Below are 21,997 nucleotides of genomic sequence, written 5' to 3'. Positions count from 1 at the left end.
TGCCGAGCAAAGGTCAAAATTTGAAGCCCTTCACCGGTATATGGTGACGTCTCTAAATGAGTGAAAAATTCTCGAATGGGACGTAAAACAACATACAATCAATCAATCAATCAATCCAATTTGATTGAACATTTTGAGATTTCTTAAGAATTTCAGAAGAATTTCATGAAATCTTTCATGCACCCTTACTTGACATTGGCAAAGTGATGAAGATGGCACTGAGCATTCAATAATCCCTGTACATTATCAAAATATATCATCCAACATCATATCCCATACCGAAATAAATTATAACTTAGTTATAACTTTTGTAACTAAAAAAAGGTACAAAAAAGTTATAACTAAGTTATCGGAGTTTGGAACCGCCTGTTTTAAGTGAGGTATAATTTAGTTATAACTTAGTTACAAAAAAGTTATAACTTTTGTATAAGTTTTCATTTTTTATTTCAACATAAATACAGCAAGTGCAAAAAGTTACAAAAAAGTTATAACTACAAAAAGTTATACTTATTAAAAGTTACACAAAAAGTTATAAAAAAGTTACAAAGTTATACTTTAGTTATACCCAAATAAACGGTGGAAAAAGTTACAAAAAAGTTGTACTCGGAAAAAGTTATTTAAAAAGTTATAAAAAAGTTATACTTTAATAAAAAGTTATGAAAAAGTTATAACTAAAAAAAGTTATACCCATGAAAAGTTATAACTTTAAAGATTATGAAAAAGTTACAGAAAAGTTATAACGATGAAAAAGTTATGAAAAAGTTACAGAAAAGTTATACCTAAAAAAAAGTTATAACTACAAAAAGTTATACCTAATAAAAGTTATACCTAATAAAAGTTACAATAAAATTATACACTTCATGTTAACCTGTGGTGGAATTACTCAATTATAGGCTTTAAAAAAGCTACTCATTAAAATTTTTACAAAAAGATTATTAAAATTTTTACAAAAAAGATTATTTAAAAAAAATTAAAAGCACTTACAATTTTATTTTATAAACATGATTAAGAGAGCTTGGTTCATTGTCAAATACAATTGAATGAATGCACATTCATGTTTTCAAGTCTACCTTATTTTTCATCAAGCCATCATAACAGATTGAAATTTCTCAGAATGGTTGTTTTCTTAAAATACATTTTTTTAGCATATAGTCATAAGAGTTTTTGTAAAATTACCTAGTAAACTGCATTCTACTCTTGTGAACTTTTATAAATAGGCATCACTGCCTAGATTTTAACTCTCTAGTTTTTCATGTTAGCGCCATGATCTAGCTGTACTTCAAAAAAAAAAAAAAGAAGGTTCTACGCAGTGATTTCGGTCACAGTTCTTAGCTGCATACCACCCAAGTCCTTGCACAGGTATCCTTGTGGTTGTACAGTTGTGATTTTTATCTGGATTATTTAAAGACGGGCTGCACCAGTAGTTGGCCAAGCTGGTCGAGGGACTTGGCCGTCCGGCCAGCGGTCTGCGCCCCTTGACAGGTTGTACTGGTAGTAGGCTGAAGTGGTCATGGGACTTGGCCGGCCAGCAGTATGTCCCCCTCAACAGGCTGCACTGGTATTTGGCCGAGCTGGTCGAGGGACTTGGCCGGCCGGCAGACGGTCTGCGCCCCTCAATGGCCTGCACTGGTAGTCGTCCGAGTCTTCATTTGAAATATGCTTGCAATTTCAACCTTCTCTTCATTTTTCTTCAATTCTGCAAAAATTAAAAAGGTTCAAACTTTAAATATTTTAATTTTTTCTTTTAAAAAAAAGTTGAAGTGTTTCCTGCACTCAAAGCATATCAGATTGGAACCACTCTTTAATATCAATTCATTCAAATTCAAGGCATATGCATCTATAACTTGGAAAACAAGAATTAGAGTTCTGTTGTGTAATTGAGAAAATTCAACCTCAAGGCTCATCACATAAACATGCATTAAAAAAATTTTAAACATAAAGAACAATATAGAACCTGACAGCTTTATAGGAATTAGCTTAAGATTTATCGAATTTGAAATAAAAATAAGATTTGATTATTTACTTACCTAAAACAGGTGATATTTTTGAAGGATTTCACTCCAGCTTGGCACAGACATGAGATGCTCATGGAAAGAAATAATGTACCAGTATACTGCTGAAATTAAATAAAAATTAGAAATTTTATTTTACTCATTTCAGTACACTATATCAAGTTATGATCATGTGGTGTTTAAAGGCTACAATATGTACAATATTGAAACAGTTCAGAGAATCTGTTAAACAATTACACAATATAGGTCATTTAAGAATTAAACTGATCTATAGGAATATTTAAAGAATTAAATATGACAAAGAATAACATTTTTTGTTCCTATACTAAATGCTGAAAAAATAGTATGTTTCAATTTCTTCACTTCAGTCTTTGTCATTGACATACCAATCAAAACAAACAAGAAATCTGAGATTCACATGCCTAGATTTTTGTTCATTCTACATATTTCTTCTTTTTTGAATGCCCATCTAGAGGTAATAAACATTTCCTACCAAAAACATCAAAATATTAACATAAATATTGCCTTACCGAATGATTTTGTCATCGTTTTTCTATCAACACTTTCAACACGCCAACATTCAAATCGTCCATGAAAAAATCCGCGCTCTTTTGTTGACCAATCAGAGACTTAGAATAAGTCACGTGATTGAAAATAAATAAATAAATAATTCATAATTAATTTATTTTAAATCCAAATAAACATAATTGTGTATTTTGAAACTTATCTTAAATATTAAAAAGCCAGTTGGTGTTAAAATTTTGAAACAGAGTTCCAACAAAACGGACAAAACGGACGTCGGGGCCGCCATATTTGTGTCGTTGCCGCCATTTTGAATTTAATATTTTATTTATTTATGAAAATAACTAGTAAAACTGGGTTATTTAATCAGGCAAATAATAAAATCCACATGTCCTAGTCTTCTGCTAAAATCTTAATATAACTGGCAGTCTTTATTCCCAACATCGTAATATCTGTTAATAAATGAACATACACACACTGTATGTTGTTGTTTATCTTTCTAGCCACCCTTATTACGATTGATTTACTTTAGATTTCAAACAACCCTTGTAAAATTGCACCATTGCGTAATACATAAGCAGAAATTTACGAAGTGTAGGCCAAAAAGGTCATCTAGTACAAACACCTGTGTCACGAGAAAACAATGGGGAAATCAACACTGTTTTGCACACGAAGAAAAATCTGTGCAAAATATTAAATGACTTCATGAGATTATAACATTTGACCACTGTTTATATCTCTTGAACATTTATATTTCTCCAGAATTAGGGAAATTATTCCACCTTAAGATGTACATGCATATAATTTACAAAACATGAAATCTATATAATACGTATTTTCTGAGAGAGATAGAGAGAGAGAGAGAGAGAAAGAGAGAGAGAGAGAGAGAGATTATTCCCAACTTTAGATGAAACTAGTACTTACAAGACAAATATTAATTAAACAACAATATTTATTAATGAGAGAGAGAGAGATTTAGAGAGAGATTTATTCCCAACTTCAGATGTAATTTACTACAAGTCTCAACTTCACATCTCTTCTGTTGAACTTAACAGTGGATTGGCTGTGGACTGCAATTGATGAGAAAAACATTGGTAGTAAAGATGTCTAAGAAGCCCCCTTTTTCTTTTAAAAAAAAAATCTCAACTCACAACAAAACAAAAAAATGTCTGCGTAAGTAATAGCAGTATATAATGCAATTCATTATATGAATAATTTTTAGATAAAGAAAATTCTGCATATAAACAGTGGTACCTTTATGTAGCCCTTAATCATCCCCACCTTTTTATTCATATCCTCTGTAGATATTACAGGTATGTAAAACTGTATTACTATACTAATATAATTATGCTTATTTATTATTTTATATGATTAAATTTCAACAGTTATATAAAAAAAAATTAATTTAGGTGTATGGTAAAAAAAAAAAAAAAAAAAAAAAAAAATATTCAGTTTAACTAAGTAGCCATTCTGCAAAATGACTAAGTCCAAATTAGGTACAAAAAAGTTACACAGAAAAATGACAAAGTCCTGAAAAGTTATGTTTTAGTTACATCTGAAAATGGCTAAGTCCAAAAAGGTACAAAAAAGTTATACAGTAAAATGACAAAGTCCAGAAAAGTTATCTTTTAGTTACACCAGAAAATGGCTAAGTTCAAAAAGGTACAAAAAAGTTATACAGTAAAATGACAAAGTCCAGAAAAGTTATATTTTAGTTACATCTAAAAATGGCTAAGTCCATTTTAGGTACAGAAAAGTTATAACTAAAATGTAACTTTTTCTTGAGGTACAAAAAAGTTACAGAAAAGTTATAACTTAGTTATAACTTATTTCGGTATGGGATATGTCACATTGCGATAACAAGTAAATAGCTGCCATTTCCCTTGTTAAGGCCTGTACACTTAGTGCATTTCAAATCATCCCCAAAATGCATGAAAATCTTATGGCTATGAAATGAATATGATGATTTTAAAGTCATAAAGTCCCTGATTTTTCCCTAATAATAAAAGTGGATCATCAATTTCTCATATTCTGTCACAAATTTACATCTAAAAATTCCCTTATTGCTCTTCATGGACAAAATAAATCATTTTCAGGCAATTGGATTTTTAAGTTTGGCAACACTCAATCAATGTACATAGAAAATGCAATCACTTATTCCCTGTTTCAAACCAATTAGCTTGTGCTCATGTACACAAGGGAATTTGAGTGAAAAAAACTAAGTCCAATTTGATTGAACATTTTCAGATTTCTTAAGAATTTCAGAAGAATTTCATGAAATCTTTCATGCACCCTTACTTGGCATTGGCAAAGTGATGAAGATGACACTAAACATTCAATAATCCCTGTACATTATCAAAATATATCATCCAACATCATATGTCACATTGCGATAACAAGTAAATAGCTGCCATTTCCCTTGTTAAGGCCTGTACACTTAGTGCATTTCAAATCATTCCCAAAATGCATGAAAATCTTATGGCTATGAAATGAATATGATGATTTTAAAGTCATAAAGTCCCTGATTTTTCCTCAATAATAAAAGTGGATCATCAATTTCTCATATTCTGTCACAAATTTACATCTAAAAATTCCCTAATTGCTCTTCATGGACAAAATAAATCATTTTCAGGCAATTGGATTTTTAAGTTTGGCATCACTCAATCAACGTTTATAGAAAATGCAATTACTTATTCCCTGTTTCAAACCAATTAGCTTGTGCTCATGTACACAAGGGAATTTGAGTGAAAAAAACTAAGTCCAATTTGATTGAACATTTTCAGATTTCTTAAGAATTTCAGAAGAATTTCATGAAATCTTTCATGCACCCTTACTTGGCATTGGCAAAGTGATGAAGATGACACTAAACATTCAATAATCCCTGTACATTATCAAAATATATCATCCAACATCATATGTCACATTGCAATAACAAGTAAATAGCTGCCATTTCCCTTGTTAAGGCCTGTACACTTAGTGCATTTCAAATCATTCCCAAAATGCATGAAAATCTTATGGCTATGAAAGGAATATGATGATTTTAAAGTCATAAAGTCCCTGATTTTTCCCTAATAATAAAAGTGGATCATCAATTTCTCATATTCTGTCACAAATTTACATCTAAAAATTCCCTTATTGCTCTTCATGGACAAAATAAATCATTTTCAGGCAATTGGATTTTTAAGTTTGGCAACACTCAATCAATGTACATAGAAAATGCAATCACTTATTCCCTGTTTCAAACCAATTAGCTTGTGCTCATTTACACAAGGGAATTTGAGTGAAAAAAACTAAGTCCAATTTGATTGAACATTTTCAGATTTCTTAAGAATTTCAGAAGAATTTCATGAAATCTTTCATGCACCCTTACTTGGCATTGGCAAAGTGATGAAGATGACACTAAACATTCAATAATCCCTGTACATTATCAAAATATATCATCCAACATCATATGTCACATTGCGATAACAAGTAAATAGCTGCCATTTCCCTTGTTAAGGCCTGTACACTTAGTGCATTTCAAATCATTCCCAAAATGCATGAAAATCTTATGGCTATGAAAGGAATATGATGATTTTCAAGTCATAAAGTCCTTGATTTTTCCCTAATAATAAAAGTGGATCATCAATTTCTCATATTCTGTCACAAATTTACATCTAAAAATTCCCTAATTGCTCTTCATGGACAAAATAAATCATTTTCAGGCAATTGGATTTTTAAGTTTGGCAACACTCAATCAATGTACATAGAAAATGCAATCACTTATTCCCTGTTTCAAACCAATTAGCTTGTGCTCATGTACACAAGGGAATTTGAGTGAAAAAAAACTAAGTCCAATTTGATTGAACATTTTCAGATTTCTTAAGAATTTCAGAAGAATTTCATGAAATCTTTCATGCACCCTTACTTGGCATTGGCAAAGTGATGAAGATGACACTAAACATTCAATAATCCCTGTACATTATCAAAATATATCATCCAACATCATATGTCACATTGCAATAACAAGTAAATAGCTGCCATTTCCCTTGTTAAGGCCTGTACACTTAGTGCATTTCAAATCATTCCCAAAATGCATGAAAATCTTATGGCTATGAAAGGAATATGATGATTTTAAAGTCATAAAGTCCCTGATTTTTCCTCAATAATAAAAGTGGATCATCAATTTCTCATATTCTGTCACAAATTTACATCTAAAAATTCCCTAATTGCTCTTCATGGACAAAATGAATCATTTTCAGGCAATTGGATTTTTAAGTTTGGCATCACTCAATCAATGTTTATAGAAAATGCAATCACTTATTCCCTGTTTCAAACCAATTAGCTTGTGCTCATGTACACAAGGGAATTTGAGTGAAAAAAACTAAGTCCAATTTGATTGAACATTTTCAGATTTCTTAAGAATTTCAGAAGAATTTCATGAAATCTTTCATGCACCCTTACTTGGCATTGGCAAAGTGATGAAGATGGCACTAAACATTCAATAATCACTGTACATTATCAAAATATATCATCCAACATCATATGTCACATTGCGATAACAAGTAAATAGCTGCCATTTCCCTTGTTAAGGCCTGTACACTTAGTGCATTTCAAATCATTCCCAAAATGCATGAAAATCTTATGGCTATGAAATGAATATGATGATTTTAAAGTCATAAAGTCCCTGATTTTTCCCTAATAATAAAAGTGGATCATCAATTTCTCATATTCTGTCACAAATTTACATCTAAAAATTCCCTTATTGCTCTTCATGGACAAAATAAATCATTTTCAGGCAATTGGATTTTTAAGTTTGGCAACACTCAATCAATGTACATAGAAAATGCAATCACTTATTCCCTGTTTCAAACCAATTAGCTTGTGCTCATTTACACAAGGGAATTTGAGTGAAAAAAACTAAGTCCAATTTGAACATTTTCAGATTTCTTAAGAATTTCAGAAGAATTTCATGAAATCTTTCATGCACCCTTACTTGGCATTGGCAAAGTGATGAAGATGACACTAAACATTCAATAATCCCTGTACATTATCAAAATATATCATCCAACATCATATGTCACATTGCGATAACAAGTAAATAGCTGCCATTTCCCTTGTTAAGGCCTGTACACTTAGTGCATTTCAAATCATTCCCAAAATGCATGAAAATCTTATGGCTATGAAAGGAATATGATGATTTTCAAGTCATAAAGTCCCTGATTTTTCCTCAATAATAAAAGTGGATCATCAATTTCTCATATTCTGTCACAAATTTACATCTAAAAATTCCCTAATTGCTCTTCATGGACAAAATAAATCATTTTCAGGCAATTGGATTTTTAAGTTTGGCAACACTCAATCAATGTACATAGAAAATGCAATCACTTATTCCCTGTTTCAAACCAATTAGCTTGTGCTCATGTACACAAGGGAATTTGAGTGAAAAAAATAAGTCCAATTTGATTGAACATTTTCAGATTTCTTAAGAATTTCAGAAGAATTTCATGAAATTTTTCATGCACCCTTACTTGGCATTGGCAAATTGATGAAGATGGCACTAAACATTCAATAATCACTGTACATTATCAAAATATATCATCCAACATCATATATGTCACATTGCGATAACAAGTAAATAGCTGCCATTTCCCTTGTTAAGGCCTGTACACTTAGTGCATTTCAAATCATTCCCAAAATGCATGAAAATCTTATGGCTATGAAAGGAATATGATGATTTTAAAGTCATAAAGTCCCTGATTTTTCCCTAATAATAAAAGTGGATCATCAATTTCTCATATTCTGTCACAAATTTACATCTAAAAATTCCCTTATTGCTCTTCATGGACAAAATAAATCATTTTCAGGCAATTGGATTTTTAAGTTTGGCAACACTCAATCAATGTACATAGAAAATGCAATCACTTATTCCCTGTTTCAAACCAATTAGCTTGTGCTCATGTACACAAGGGAATTTGAGTGAAAAAAACTAAGTCCAATTTGATTGAACATTTTCAGATTTCTTAAGAATTTCAGAAGAATTTCATGAAATCTTTCATGCACTCTTACTTGGCATTGGCAAATTGATGAAGATGGCACTAAACATTCAATAATCACTGTACATTATCAAAATATATCATCCAACATCATATGTCACATTGCGATAACAAGTAAATAGCTGCCATTTCCCTTGTTAAGGCCTGTACACTTAGTGCATTTCAAATCATTCCCAAAATGCATGAAAATCTTATGGCTATGAAAGGAATATGATGATTTTAAAGTCATAAAGTCCCTGATTTTTCCCTAATAATAAAAGTGGATCATCAATTTCTCATATTCTGTCACAAATTTACATCTAAAAATTCCCTTATTGCTCTTCATGGACAAAATAAATCATTTTCAGGCAATTGGATTTTTAAGTTTGGCAACACTCAATCAATGTACATAGAAAATGCAATCACTTATTCCCTGTTTCAAACCAATTAGCTTGTGCTCATTTACACAAGGGAATTTGAGTGAAAAAACTAAGTCCAATTTGATTGAACATTTTCAGATTTCTTAAGAATTTCAGAAGAATTTCATGAAATCTTTCATGCACCCTTACTTGGCATTGGCAAAGTGATGAAGATGACACTAAACATTCAATAATCCCTGTACATTATCAAAATATATCATCCAACATCATATGTCACATTGCGATAACAAGTAAATAGCTGCCATTTCCCTTGTTAAGGCCTGTACACTTAGTGCATTTCAAATCATTCCCAAAATGCATGAAAATCTTATGGCTATGAAAGGAATATGATGATTTTCAAGTCATAAAGTCCCTGATTTTTCCTCAATAATAAAAGTGGATCATCAATTTCTCATATTCTGTCACAAATTTACATCTAAAAATTCCCTAATTGCTCTTCATGGACAAAATAAATCATTTTCAGGCAATTGGATTTTAGTTTGGCAACACTCAATCAATGTACATAGAAAATGCAATCACTTATTCCCTGTTTCAAACCAATTAGCTTGTGCTCATGTACACAAGGGAATTTGAGTGAAAAAAATAAGTCCAATTTGATTGAACATTTTCAGATTTCTTAAGAATTTCAGAAGAATTTCATGAAATCTTTCATGCACCCTTACTTGGCATTGGCAAATTGATGAAGATGACACTAAACATTCAATAATCACTGTACATTATCAAAATATATCATCCAACATCATATGTCACATTGCGATAACAAGTAAATAGCTGCCATTTCCCTTGTTAAGGCCTGTACACTTAGTGCATTTCAAATCATTCCCAAAATGCATGAAAATCTTATGGCTATGAAATGAATATGATGATTTTAAAGTCATAAAGTCCCTGATTTTTCCCTAATAATAAAAGTGGATCATCAATTTCTCATATTCTGTCACAAATTTACATCTAAAAATTCCCTTATTGCTCTTCATGGACAAAATAAATCATTTTCAGGCAATTGGATTTTTAAGTTTGGCAACACTCAATCAATGTACATAGAAAATGCAATCACTTATTCCCTGTTTCAAACCAATTAGCTTGTGCTCATTTACACAAGGGAATTTGAGTGAAAAAAACTAAGTCCAATTTGATTGAACATTTTCAGATTTCTTAAGAATTTCAGAAGAATTTCATGAAATCTTTCATGCACCCTTACTTGGCATTGGCAAAGTGATGAAGATGACACTAAACATTCAATAATCCCTGTACATTATCAAAATATATCATCCAACATCATATGTCACATTGCGATAACAAGTAAATAGCTGCCATTTCCCTTGTTAAGGCCTGTACACTTAGTGCATTTCAAATCATTCCCAAAATGCATGAAAATCTTATGGCTATGAAAGGAATATGATGATTTTAAAGTCATAAAGTCCCTGATTTTTCCCTAATAATAAAAGTGGATCATCAATTTCTCATATTCTGTCACAAATTTACATCTAAAAATTCCCTTATTGCTCTTCATGGACAAAATAAATCATTTTCAGGCAATTGGATTTTTAAGTTTGGCAACACTCAATCAATGTACATAGAAAATGCAATCACTTATTCCCTGTTTCAAACCAATTAGCTTGTGCTCATTTACACAAGGGAATTTGAGTGAAAAAAACTAAGTCCAATTTGATTGAACATTTTCAGATTTCTTAAGAATTTCAGAAGAATTTCATGAAATCTTTCATGCACCCTTACTTGGCATTGGCAAAGTGATGAAGATGACACTAAACATTCAATAATCCCTGTACATTATCAAAATATATCATCCAACATCATATGTCACATTGCGATAACAAGTAAATAGCTGCCATTTCCCTTGTTAAGGCCTGTACACTTAGTGCATTTCAAATCATTCCCAAAATGCATGAAAATCTTATGGCTATGAAAGGAATATGATGATTTTCAAGTCATAAAGTCCCTGATTTTTCCTCAATAATAAAAGTGGATCATCAATTTCTCATATTCTGTCACAAATTTACATCTAAAAATTCCCTAATTGCTCTTCATGGACAAAATAAATCATTTTCAGGCAATTGGATTTTTAAGTTTGGCAACACTCAATCAATGTACATAGAAAATGCAATCACTTATTCCCTGTTTCAAACCAATTAGCTTGTGCTCATGTACACAAGGGAATTTGAGTGAAAAAAACTAAGTCCAATTTGATTGAACATTTTCAGATTTCTTAAGAATTTCAGAAGAATTTCATGAAATCTTTCATGCACCCTTACTTGGCATTGGCAAAGTGATGAAGATGGCACTAAACATTCAATAATCACTGTACATTATCAAATATATCATCCAACATCATATGTCACATTGCGATAACAAGTATATAGCTGCCATTTCCCTTGTTAAGGCCTGTACACTTAGTGCATTTCAAATCATTCCCAAAATGCATGAAAATCTTATGGCTATGAAATGAATATGATGATTTTAAAGTCATAAAGTCCCTGATTTTTCCCTAATAATAAAAGTGGATCATCAATTTCTCATATTCTGTCACAAATTTACATCTAAAAATTCCCTTATTGCTCTTCATGGACAAAATAAATCATTTTCAGGCAATTGGATTTTTAAGTTTGGCAACACTCAATCAATGTACATAGAAAATGCAATCACTTATTCCCTGTTTCAAACCAATTAGCTTGTGCTCATGTACACAAGGGAATTTGAGTGAAAAAAAATAAGTCCAATTTGATTGAACATTTTCAGATTTCTTAAGAATTTCAGAAGAATTTCATGAAATCTTTCATGCACCCTTACTTGGCATTGGCAAAGTGATGAAGATGACACTAAACATTCAATAATCCCTGTACATTATCAAAATATATCATCCAACATCATATGTCACATTGCGATAACAAGTAAATAGCTGCCATTTCCCTTGTTAAGGCCTGTACACTTAGTGCATTTCAAATCATTCCCAAAATGCATGAAAATCTTATGGCTATGAAAGGAATATGATGATTTTCAAGTCATAAAGTCCCTGATTTTTCCTCAATAATAAAAGTGGATCATCAATTTCTCATATTCTGTCACAAATTTACATCTAAAAATTCCCTTATTGCTCTTCATGGACAAAATAAATCATTTTCAGGCAATTGGATTTTTAAGTTTGGCAACACTCAATCAATGTACATAGAAAATGCAATCACTTATTCCCTGTTTCAAACCAATTAGCTTGTGCTCATTTACACAAGGGAATTTGAGTGAAAAAAAAATAAGTCCAATTTGATTGAACATTTTCAGATTTCTTAAGAATTTCAGAAGAATTTCATGAAATCTTTCATGCACCCTTACTTGGCATTGGCAAAGTGATGAAGATGACACTAAACATTCAATAATCCCTGTACATTATCAAAATATATCATCCAACATCATATGTCACATTGCGATAACAAGTAAATAGCTGCCATTTCCCTTGTTAAGGCCTGTACACTTAGTGCATTTCAAATCATTCCCAACATGCATGAAAATCTTATGGCTATGAAAGGAATATGATGATTTTCAAGTCATAAAGTCCCTGATTTTTCCTCAATAATAAAAGTGGATCATCAATTTCTCATATTCTGTCACAAATTTACATCTAAAAATTCCCTAATTGCTCTTCATGGACAAAATAAATCATTTTCAGGCAATTGGATTTTTAAGTTTGGCAACACTCAATCAATGTACATAGAAAATGCAATCACTTATTCCCTGTTTCAAACCAATTAGCTTGTGCTCATTTACACAAGGGAATTTGAGTGAAAAAAAAATAAGTCCAATTTGATTGAACATTTTCAGATTTCTTAAGAATTTCAGAAGAATTTCATGAAATCTTTCATGCACCCTTACTTGGCATTGGCAAAGTGATGAAGATGGCACTAAACATTCAATAATCCCTGTACATTATCAAAATATATCATCCAACATCATATGTCACATTGCGATAACAAGTAAATAGCTGCCATTTCCCTTGTTAAGGCCTGTACACTTAGTGCATTTCAAATCATTCCCAAAATGCATGAAAATCTTATGGCTATGAAAGGAATATGATGATTTTCAAGTCATAAAGTCCCTGATTTTTCCTCAATAATAAAAGTGGATCATCAATTTCTCATATTCTGTCACAAATTTACATCTAAAAATTCCCTAATTGCTCTTCATGGACAAAATAAATCATTTTCAGGCAATTGGATTTTTAAGTTTGGCAACACTCAATCAATGTACATAGAAAATGCAATCACTTATTCCCTGTTTCAAACCAATTAGCTTGTGCTCATGTACACAAGGGAATTTGAGTGAAAAAAACTAAGTCCAATTTGATTGAACATTTTCAGATTTCTTAAGAATTTCAGAAGAATTTCATGAAATCTTTCATGCACCCTTACTTGGCATTGGCAAAGTGATGAAGATGGCACTAAACATTCAATAATCACTGTACATTATCAAATATATCATCCAACATCATATGTCACATTGCGATAACAAGTAAATAGCTGCCATTTCCCTTGTTAAGGCCTGTACACTTAGTGCATTTCAAATCAATCCCAAAATGCATGAAAATCTTATGGCTATGAAATGAATATGATGATTTTAAAGTCATAAAGTCCCTGATTTTTCCCTAATAATAAAAGTGGATCATCAATTTCTCATATTCTGTCACAAATTTACATCTAAAAATTCCCTTATTGCTCTTCATGGACAAAATAAATCATTTTCAGGCAATTGGATTTTTAAGTTTGGCAACACTCAATCAATGTACATAGAAAATGCAATCACTTATTCCCTGTTTCAAACCAATTAGCTTGTGCTCATTTACACAAGGGAATTTGAGTGAAAAAAAATAAGTCCAATTTGATTGAACATTTTCAGATTTCTTAAGAATTTCAGAAGAATTTCATGAAATCTTTCATGCACCCTTACTTGGCATTGGCAAAGTGATGAAGATGACACTAAACATTCAATAATCCCTGTACATTATCAAAATATATCATCCAACATCATATGTCACATTGCGATAACAAGTAAATAGCTGCCATTTCCCTTGTTAAGGCCTGTACACTTAGTGCATTTCAAATCATTCCCAAAATGCATGAAAATCTTATGGCTATGAAAGGAATATGATGATTTTAAAGTCATAAAGTCCCTGATTTTTCCTCAATAATAAAAGTGGATCATCAATTTCTCATATTCTGTCACAAATTTACATCTAAAAATTCCCTTATTGCTCTTCATGGACAAAATAAATCATTTTCAGGCAATTGGATTTTTAAGTTTGGCAACACTCAATCAATGTACATAGAAAATGCAATCACTTATTCCCTGTTTCAAACCAATTAGCTTGTGCTCATTTACACAAGGGAATTTGAGTGAAAAAAAACTAAGTCCAATTTGATTGAACATTTTCAGATTTCTTAAGAATTTCAGAAGAATTTCATGAAATCTTTCATGCACCCTTACTTGGCATTGGCAAAGTGATGAAGATGACACTAAACATTCAATAATCCCTGTACATTATCAAAATATATCATCCAACATCATATGTCACATTGCGATAACAAGTAAATAGCTGCCATTTCCCTTGTTAAGGCCTGTACACTTAGTGCATTTCAAATCATTCCCAAAATGCATGAAAATCTTATGGCTATGAAAGGAATATGATGATTTTCAAGTCATAAAGTCCCTGATTTTTCCTCAATAATAAAAGTGGATCATCAATTTCTCATATTCTGTCACAAATTTACATCTAAAAATTCCCTAATTGCTCTTCATGGACAAAATAAATCATTTTCAGGCAATTGGATTTTTAAGTTTGGCATCACTCAATCAATGTTTATAGAAAATGCAATCACTTATTCCCTGTTTCAAACCAATTAGCTTGTGCTCATGTACACAAGGGAATTTGAGTGAAAAAAACTAAGTCCAATTTGATTGAACATTTTCAGATTTCTTAAGAATTTCAGAAGAATTTCATGAAATCTTTCATGCACCCTTACTTGGCATTGGCAAATTGATGAAGATGGCACTAAACATTCAATAATCACTGTACATTATCAAAATATATCATCCAACATCATATGTCACATTGCGATAACAAGTAAATAGCTGCCATTTCCCTTGTTAAGGCCTGTACACTTAGTGCATTTCAAATCATTCCCAAAATGCATGAAAATCTTATGGCTATGAAAGGAATATGATGATTTTCAAGTCATAAAGTCCCTGATTTTTCCTCAATAATAAAAGTGGATCATCAATTTCTCATATTCTGTCACAAATTTACATCTAAAAATTCCCTTATTGCTCTTCATGGACAAAATAAATCATTTTCAGGCAATTGGATTTTTAAGTTTGGCAACACTCAATCAATGTACATAGAAAATGCAATCACTTATTCCCTGTTTCAAACCAATTAGCTTGTGCTCATTTACACAAGGGAATTTGAGTGAAAAAAAACTAAGTCCAATTTGATTGAACATTTTCAGATTTCTTAAGAATTTCAGAAGAATTTCATGAAATCTTTCATGCACCCTTACTTGGCATTGGCAAATTGATGAAGATGGCACTAAACATTCAATAATCACTGTACATTATCAAAATATATCATCCAACATCATATGTCACATTGCGATAACAAGTAAATAGCTGCCATTTCCCTTGTTAAGGCCTGTACACTTAGTGCATTTCAAATCATTCCCAAAATGCATGAAAATCTTATGGCTATGAAATGAATATGATGATTTTCAAGTCACAAAGTCCCTGATTTTTCCTCAATAATAAAAGTGGATCATCAATTTCTCATATTCTGTCACAAATTTACATCTAAAAATTCCCTTATTGCTCTTCATGGACAAAATAAATCATTTTCAGGCAATTGGATTTTTAAGTTTGGCAACACTCAATCAATGTACATAGAAAATGCAATCACTTATTCCCTAGCTGTTTCAAACCAATTAGCTTGTGCTCATTTACACAAGGGAATTTGAGTGAAAAAAAACTAAGTCCAATTTGATTGAACATTTTCAGATTTCTTAAGAATTTCAGAAGAATTTCATGAAATCTTTCATGCACCCTTACTTGGCATTGGCAAATTGATGAAGATGGCACTAAACATTCAATAATCACTGTACATTATCAAAATATATCATCCAACATCATATGTCACATTGCGATAACAAGTAAATAGCTGCCATTTCCCTTGTTAAGGCCTGTACACTTAGTGCATTTCAAATCATTCCCAAAATGCATGAAAATCTTATGGCTATGAAAGGAATATGATGATTTTCAAGTCATAAAGTCCCTGATTTTTCCTCAATAATAAAAGTGGATCATCAATTTCTCATATTCTGTCACAAATTTACATCTAAAAATTCCCTTATTGCTCTTCATGGACAAAATAAATCATTTTCAGGCAATTGGATTTTTAAGTTTGGCATCACTCAATCAATGTTTATAGAAAATGCAATCACTTATTCCCTGTTTCAAACCAATTAGCTTGTGCTCATGTACACAAGGGAATTTGAGTGAAAAAAACTAAGTCCAATTTGATTGAACATTTTCAGATTTCTTAAGAATTTCAGAAGAATTTCATGAAATCTTTCATGCACCCTTACTTGGCATTGGCAAATTGATGAAGATGGCACTAAACATTCAATAATCACTGTACATTATCAAAATATATCATCCAACATCATATGTCACATTGCGATAACAAGTAAATAGCTGCCATTTCCCTTGTTAAGGCCTGTACACTTAGTGCATTTCAAATCATTCCCAAAATGCATGAAAATCTTATGGCTATGAAAGGAATATGATGATTTTCAAGTCATAAAGTCCCTGATTTTTCCTCAATAATAAAAGTGGATCATCAATTTCTCATATTCTGTCACAAATTTACATCTAAAAATTCCCTTATTGCTCTTCATGGACAAAATAAATCATTTTCAGGCAATTGGATTTTTAAGTTTGGCATCACTCAATCAATGTTTATAGAAAATGCAATCACTTATTCCCTGTTTCAAACCAATTAGCTTGTGCTCATGTATGTACACAAGGGAATTTGAAAAAACTAAGTCCAATTTGATTGAACATTTTCAGATTTCTTAAGAATTTCAGAAGAATTTCATGAAATCTTTCATGCACCCTTACTTGGCATTGGCAAAGTGATGAAGATGACACTAAACATTCAATAATCCCTGTACATTATCAAAATATATCATCCAACATCATATGTCACATTGCGATAACAAGTAAATAGCTGCCATTTCCCTTGTTAAGGCCTGTACACTTAGTGCATTTCAAATCATTCCCAAAATGCATGAAAATCTTATGGCTATGAAAGGAATATGATGATTTTAAAGTCATAAAGTCCCTGATTTTTCCCTAATAATAAAAGTGGATCATCAATTTCTCATATTCTGTCACAAATTTACATCTAAAAATTCCCTTATTGCTCTTCATGGACAAAATAAATCATTTTCAGGCAATTGGATTTTTAAGTTTGGCAACACTCAATCAATGTACATAGAAAATGCAATCACTTATTCCCTGTTTCAAACCAATTAGCTTGTGCTCATTTACACAAGGGAATTTGAGTGAAAAAAACTAAGTCCAATTTGATTGAACATTTTCAGATTTCTTAAGAATTTCAGAAGAATTTCATGAAATCTTTCATGCACCCTTACTTGGCATTGGCAAAGTGATGAAGATGACACTAAACATTCAATAATCCCTGTACATTATCAAAATATATCATCCAACATCATATGTCACATTGCGATAACAAGTAAATAGCTGCCATTTCCCTTGTTAAGGCCTGTACACTTAGTGCATTTCAAATCATTCCCAAAATGCATGAAAATCTTATGGCTATGAAAGGAATATGATGATTTTCAAGTCATAAAGTCCCTGATTTTTCCTCAATAATAAAAGTGGATCATCAATTTCTCATATTCTGTCACAAATTTACATCTAAAAATTCCCTAATTGCTCTTCATGGACAAAATAAATCATTTTCAGGCAATTGGATTTTTAAGTTTGGCAACACTCAATCAATGTACATAGAAAATGCAATCACTTATTCCCTGTTTCAAACCAATTAGCTTGTGCTCATGTACACAAGGGAATTTGAGTGAAAAAAACTAAGTCCAATTTGATTGAACATTTTCAGATTTCTTAAGAATTTCAGAAGAATTTCATGAAATCTTTCATGCACCCTTACTTGGCATTGGCAAAGTGATGAAGATGGCACTAAACATTCAATAATCACTGTACATTATCAAATATATCATCCAACATCATATGTCACATTGCGATAACAAGTAAATAGCTGCCATTTCCCTTGTTAAGGCCTGTACACTTAGTGCATTTCAAATCATTCCCAAAATGCATGAAAATCTTATGGCTATGAAATGAATATGATGATTTTAAAGTCATAAAGTCCCTGATTTTTCCCTAATAATAAAAGTGGATCATCAATTTCTCATATTCTGTCACAAATTTACATCTAAAAATTCCCTTATTGCTCTTCATGGACAAAATAAATCATTTTCAGGCAATTGGATTTTTAAGTTTGGCAACACTCAATCAATGTACATAGAAAATGCAATCACTTATTCCCTGTTTCAAACCAATTAGCTTGTGCTCATGTACACAAGGGAATTTGAGTGAAAAAAAATAAGTCCAATTTGATTGAACATTTTCAGATTTCTTAAGAATTTCAGAAGAATTTCATGAAATCTTTCATGCACCCTTACTTGGCATTGGCAAAGTGATGAAGATGACACTAAACATTCAATAATCCCTGTACATTATCAAAATATATCATCCAACATCATATGTCACATTGCGATAACAAGTAAATAGCTGCCATTTCCCTTGTTAAGGCCTGTACACTTAGTGCATTTCAAATCATTCCCAAAATGCATGAAAATCTTATGGCTATGAAAGGAATATGATGATTTTAAAGTCATAAAGTCCCTGATTTTTCCTCAATAATAAAAGTGGATCATCAATTTCTCATATTCTGTCACAAATTTACATCTAAAAATTCCCTTATTGCTCTTCATGGACAAAATAAATCATTTTCAGGCAATTGGATTTTTAAGTTTGGCAACACTCAATCAATGTACATAGAAAATGCAATCACTTATTCCCTGTTTCAAACCAATTAGCTTGTGCTCATTTACACAAGGGAATTTGAGTGAAAAAAAAATAAGTCCAATTTGATTGAACATTTTCAGATTTCTTAAGAATTTCAGAAGAATTTCATGAAATCTTTCATGCACCCTTACTTGGCATTGGCAAAGTGATGAAGATGACACTAAACATTCAATAATCCCTGTACATTATCAAAATATATCATCCAACATCATATGTCACATTGCGATAACAAGTAAATAGCTGCCATTTCCCTTGTTAAGGCCTGTACACTTAGTGCATTTCAAATCATTCCCAAAATGCATGAAAATCTTATGGCTATGAAAGGAATATGATGATTTTCAAGTCATAAAGTCCCTGATTTTTCCTCAATAATAAAAGTGGATCATCAATTTCTCATATTCTGTCACAAATTTACATCTAAAAATTCCCTTATTGCTCTTCATGGACAAAATAAATCATTTTCAGGCAATTGGATTTTTAAGTTTGGCAACACTCAATCAATGTACATAGAAAATGCAATCACTTATTCCCTGTTTCAAACCAATTAGCTTGTGCTCATTTACACAAGGGAATTTGAGTGAAAAAAAAATAAGTCCAATTTGATTGAACATTTTCAGATTTCTTAAGAATTTCAGAAGAATTTCATGAAATCTTTCATGCACCCTTACTTGGCATTGGCAAAGTGATGAAGATGGCACTAAACATTCAATAATCCCTGTACATTATCAAAATATATCATCCAACATCATATGTCACATTGCGATAACAAGTAAATAGCTGCCATTTCCCTTGTTAAGGCCTGTACACTTAGTGCATTTCAAATCATTCCCAAAATGCATGAAAATCTTATGGCTATGAAAGGAATATGATGATTTTAAAGTCATAAAGTCCCTGATTTTTCCTCAATAATAAAAGTGGATCATCAATTTCTCATATTCTGTCACAAATTTACATCTAAAAATTCCCTAATTGCTCTTCATGGACAAAATAAATCATTTTCAGGCAATTGGATTTTTAAGTTTGGCAACACTCAATCAATGTACATAGAAAATGCAATCACTTATTCCCTGTTTCAAACCAATTAGCTTGTGCTCATGTACACAAGGGAATTTGAGTGAAAAAAACTAAGTCCAATTTGATTGAACATTTTCAGATTTCTTAAGAATTTCAGAAGAATTTCATGAAATCTTTCATGCACCCTTACTTGGCATTGGCAAAGTGATGAAGATGGCACTAAACATTCAATAATCACTGTACATTATCAAATATATCATCCAACATCATATGTCACATTGCGATAACAAGTAAATAGCTGCCATTTCCCTTGTTAAGGCCTGTACACTTAGTGCATTTCAAATCAATCCCAAAATGCATGAAAATCTTATGGCTATGAAATGAATATGATGATTTTAAAGTCATAAAGTCCCTGATTTTTCCCTAATAATAAAAGTGGATCATCAATTTCTCATATTCTGTCACAAATTTACATCTAAAAATTCCCTTATTGCTCTTCATGGACAAAATAAATCATTTTCAGGCAATTGGATTTTTAAGTTTGGCAACACTCAATCAATGTACATAGAAAATGCAATCACTTATTCCCTGTTTCAAACCAATTAGCTTGTGCTCATTTACACAAGGGAATTTGAGTGAAAAAAAATAAGTCCAATTTGATTGAACATTTTCAGATTTCTTAAGAATTTCAGAAGAATTTCATGAAATCTTTCATGCACCCTTACTTGGCATTGGCAAAGTGATGAAGATGACACTAAACATTCAATAATCCCTGTACATTATCAAAATATATCATCCAACATCATATGTCACATTGCGATAACAAGTAAATAGCTGCCATTTCCCTTGTTAAGGCCTGTACACTTAGTGCATTTCAAATCATTCCCAAAATGCATGAAAATCTTATGGCTATGAAAGGAATATGATGATTTTCAAGTCATAAAGTCCCTGATTTTTCCTCAATAATAAAAGTGGATCATCAATTTCTCATATTCTGTCACAAATTTACATCTAAAAATTCCCTTATTGCTCTTCATGGACAAAATAAATCATTTTCAGGCAATTGGATTTTTAAGTTTGGCAACACTCAATCAATGTACATAGAAAATGCAATCACTTATTCCCTGTTTCAAACCAATTAGCTTGTGCTCATTTACACAAGGGAATTTGAGTGAAAAAAAACTAAGTCCAATTTGATTGAACATTTTCAGATTTCTTAAGAATTTCAGAAGAATTTCATGAAATCTTTCATGCACCCTTACTTGGCATTGGCAAAGTGATGAAGATGACACTAAACATTCAATAATCCCTGTACATTATCAAAATATATCATCCAACATCATATGTCACATTGCGATAACAAGTAAATAGCTGCCATTTCCCTTGTTAAGGCCTGTACACTTAGTGCATTTCAAATCATTCCCAAAATGCATGAAAATCTTATGGCTATGAAAGGAATATGATGATTTTCAAGTCATAAAGTCCCTGATTTTTCCTCAATAATAAAAGTGGATCATCAATTTCTCATATTCTGTCACAAATTTACATCTAAAAATTCCCTAATTGCTCTTCATGGACAAAATAAATCATTTTCAGGCAATTGGATTTTTAAGTTTGGCATCACTCAATCAATGTTTATAGAAAATGCAATCACTTATTCCCTGTTTCAAACCAATTAGCTTGTGCTCATGTACACAAGGGAATTTGAGTGAAAAAAACTAAGTCCAATTTGATTGAACATTTTCAGATTTCTTAAGAATTTCAGAAGAATTTCATGAAATCTTTCATGCACCCTTACTTGGCATTGGCA

General features: G+C 31.4%; 1 protein-coding gene and 1 long non-coding RNA gene across 2 annotated transcripts in view; one reads left to right on the top strand and one right to left on the bottom strand.

Annotated features, from left to right (window-relative positions):
- Positions 1 to 787: 787 nt before the first annotated feature.
- On the bottom strand, positions 788 to 2,565 carry LOC133175457 (uncharacterized). The gene is made up of 3 exons (XR_009719289.1): positions 2,543 to 2,565; positions 2,028 to 2,116; positions 788 to 1,696 (listed from the first exon to the last, which is right to left on the bottom strand). It is a non-coding gene; the product is annotated as an uncharacterized LOC133175457 (long non-coding RNA).
- A 1,696-nt stretch (positions 2,566 to 4,261) lies between these two features.
- The window catches only part of LOC133175349 (uncharacterized), a 44,150-nt gene continuing 26,414 nt past the window's right edge, over positions 4,262 to 21,997 (top strand). The window contains exon 1 of the mRNA XM_061310443.1: positions 4,262 to 4,280. Within this exon, the coding sequence (XP_061166427.1) occupies positions 4,262 to 4,280 (19 nt within the window). The remainder of the gene's footprint in view (positions 4,281 to 21,997) is intronic.

This window comes from Saccostrea echinata, unplaced genomic scaffold, assembly GCF_033153115.1.
Source record: "Saccostrea echinata isolate AGI-Se365-2 ecotype Australia unplaced genomic scaffold, CSIRO_AGI_Sech_v1 ptg000062l, whole genome shotgun sequence".
In the NCBI taxonomy this organism is placed as follows: domain Eukaryota; kingdom Metazoa; phylum Mollusca; class Bivalvia; order Ostreida; family Ostreidae; genus Saccostrea; species Saccostrea echinata.
This window is presented reverse-complemented; position numbering and strand designations above follow the sequence as displayed.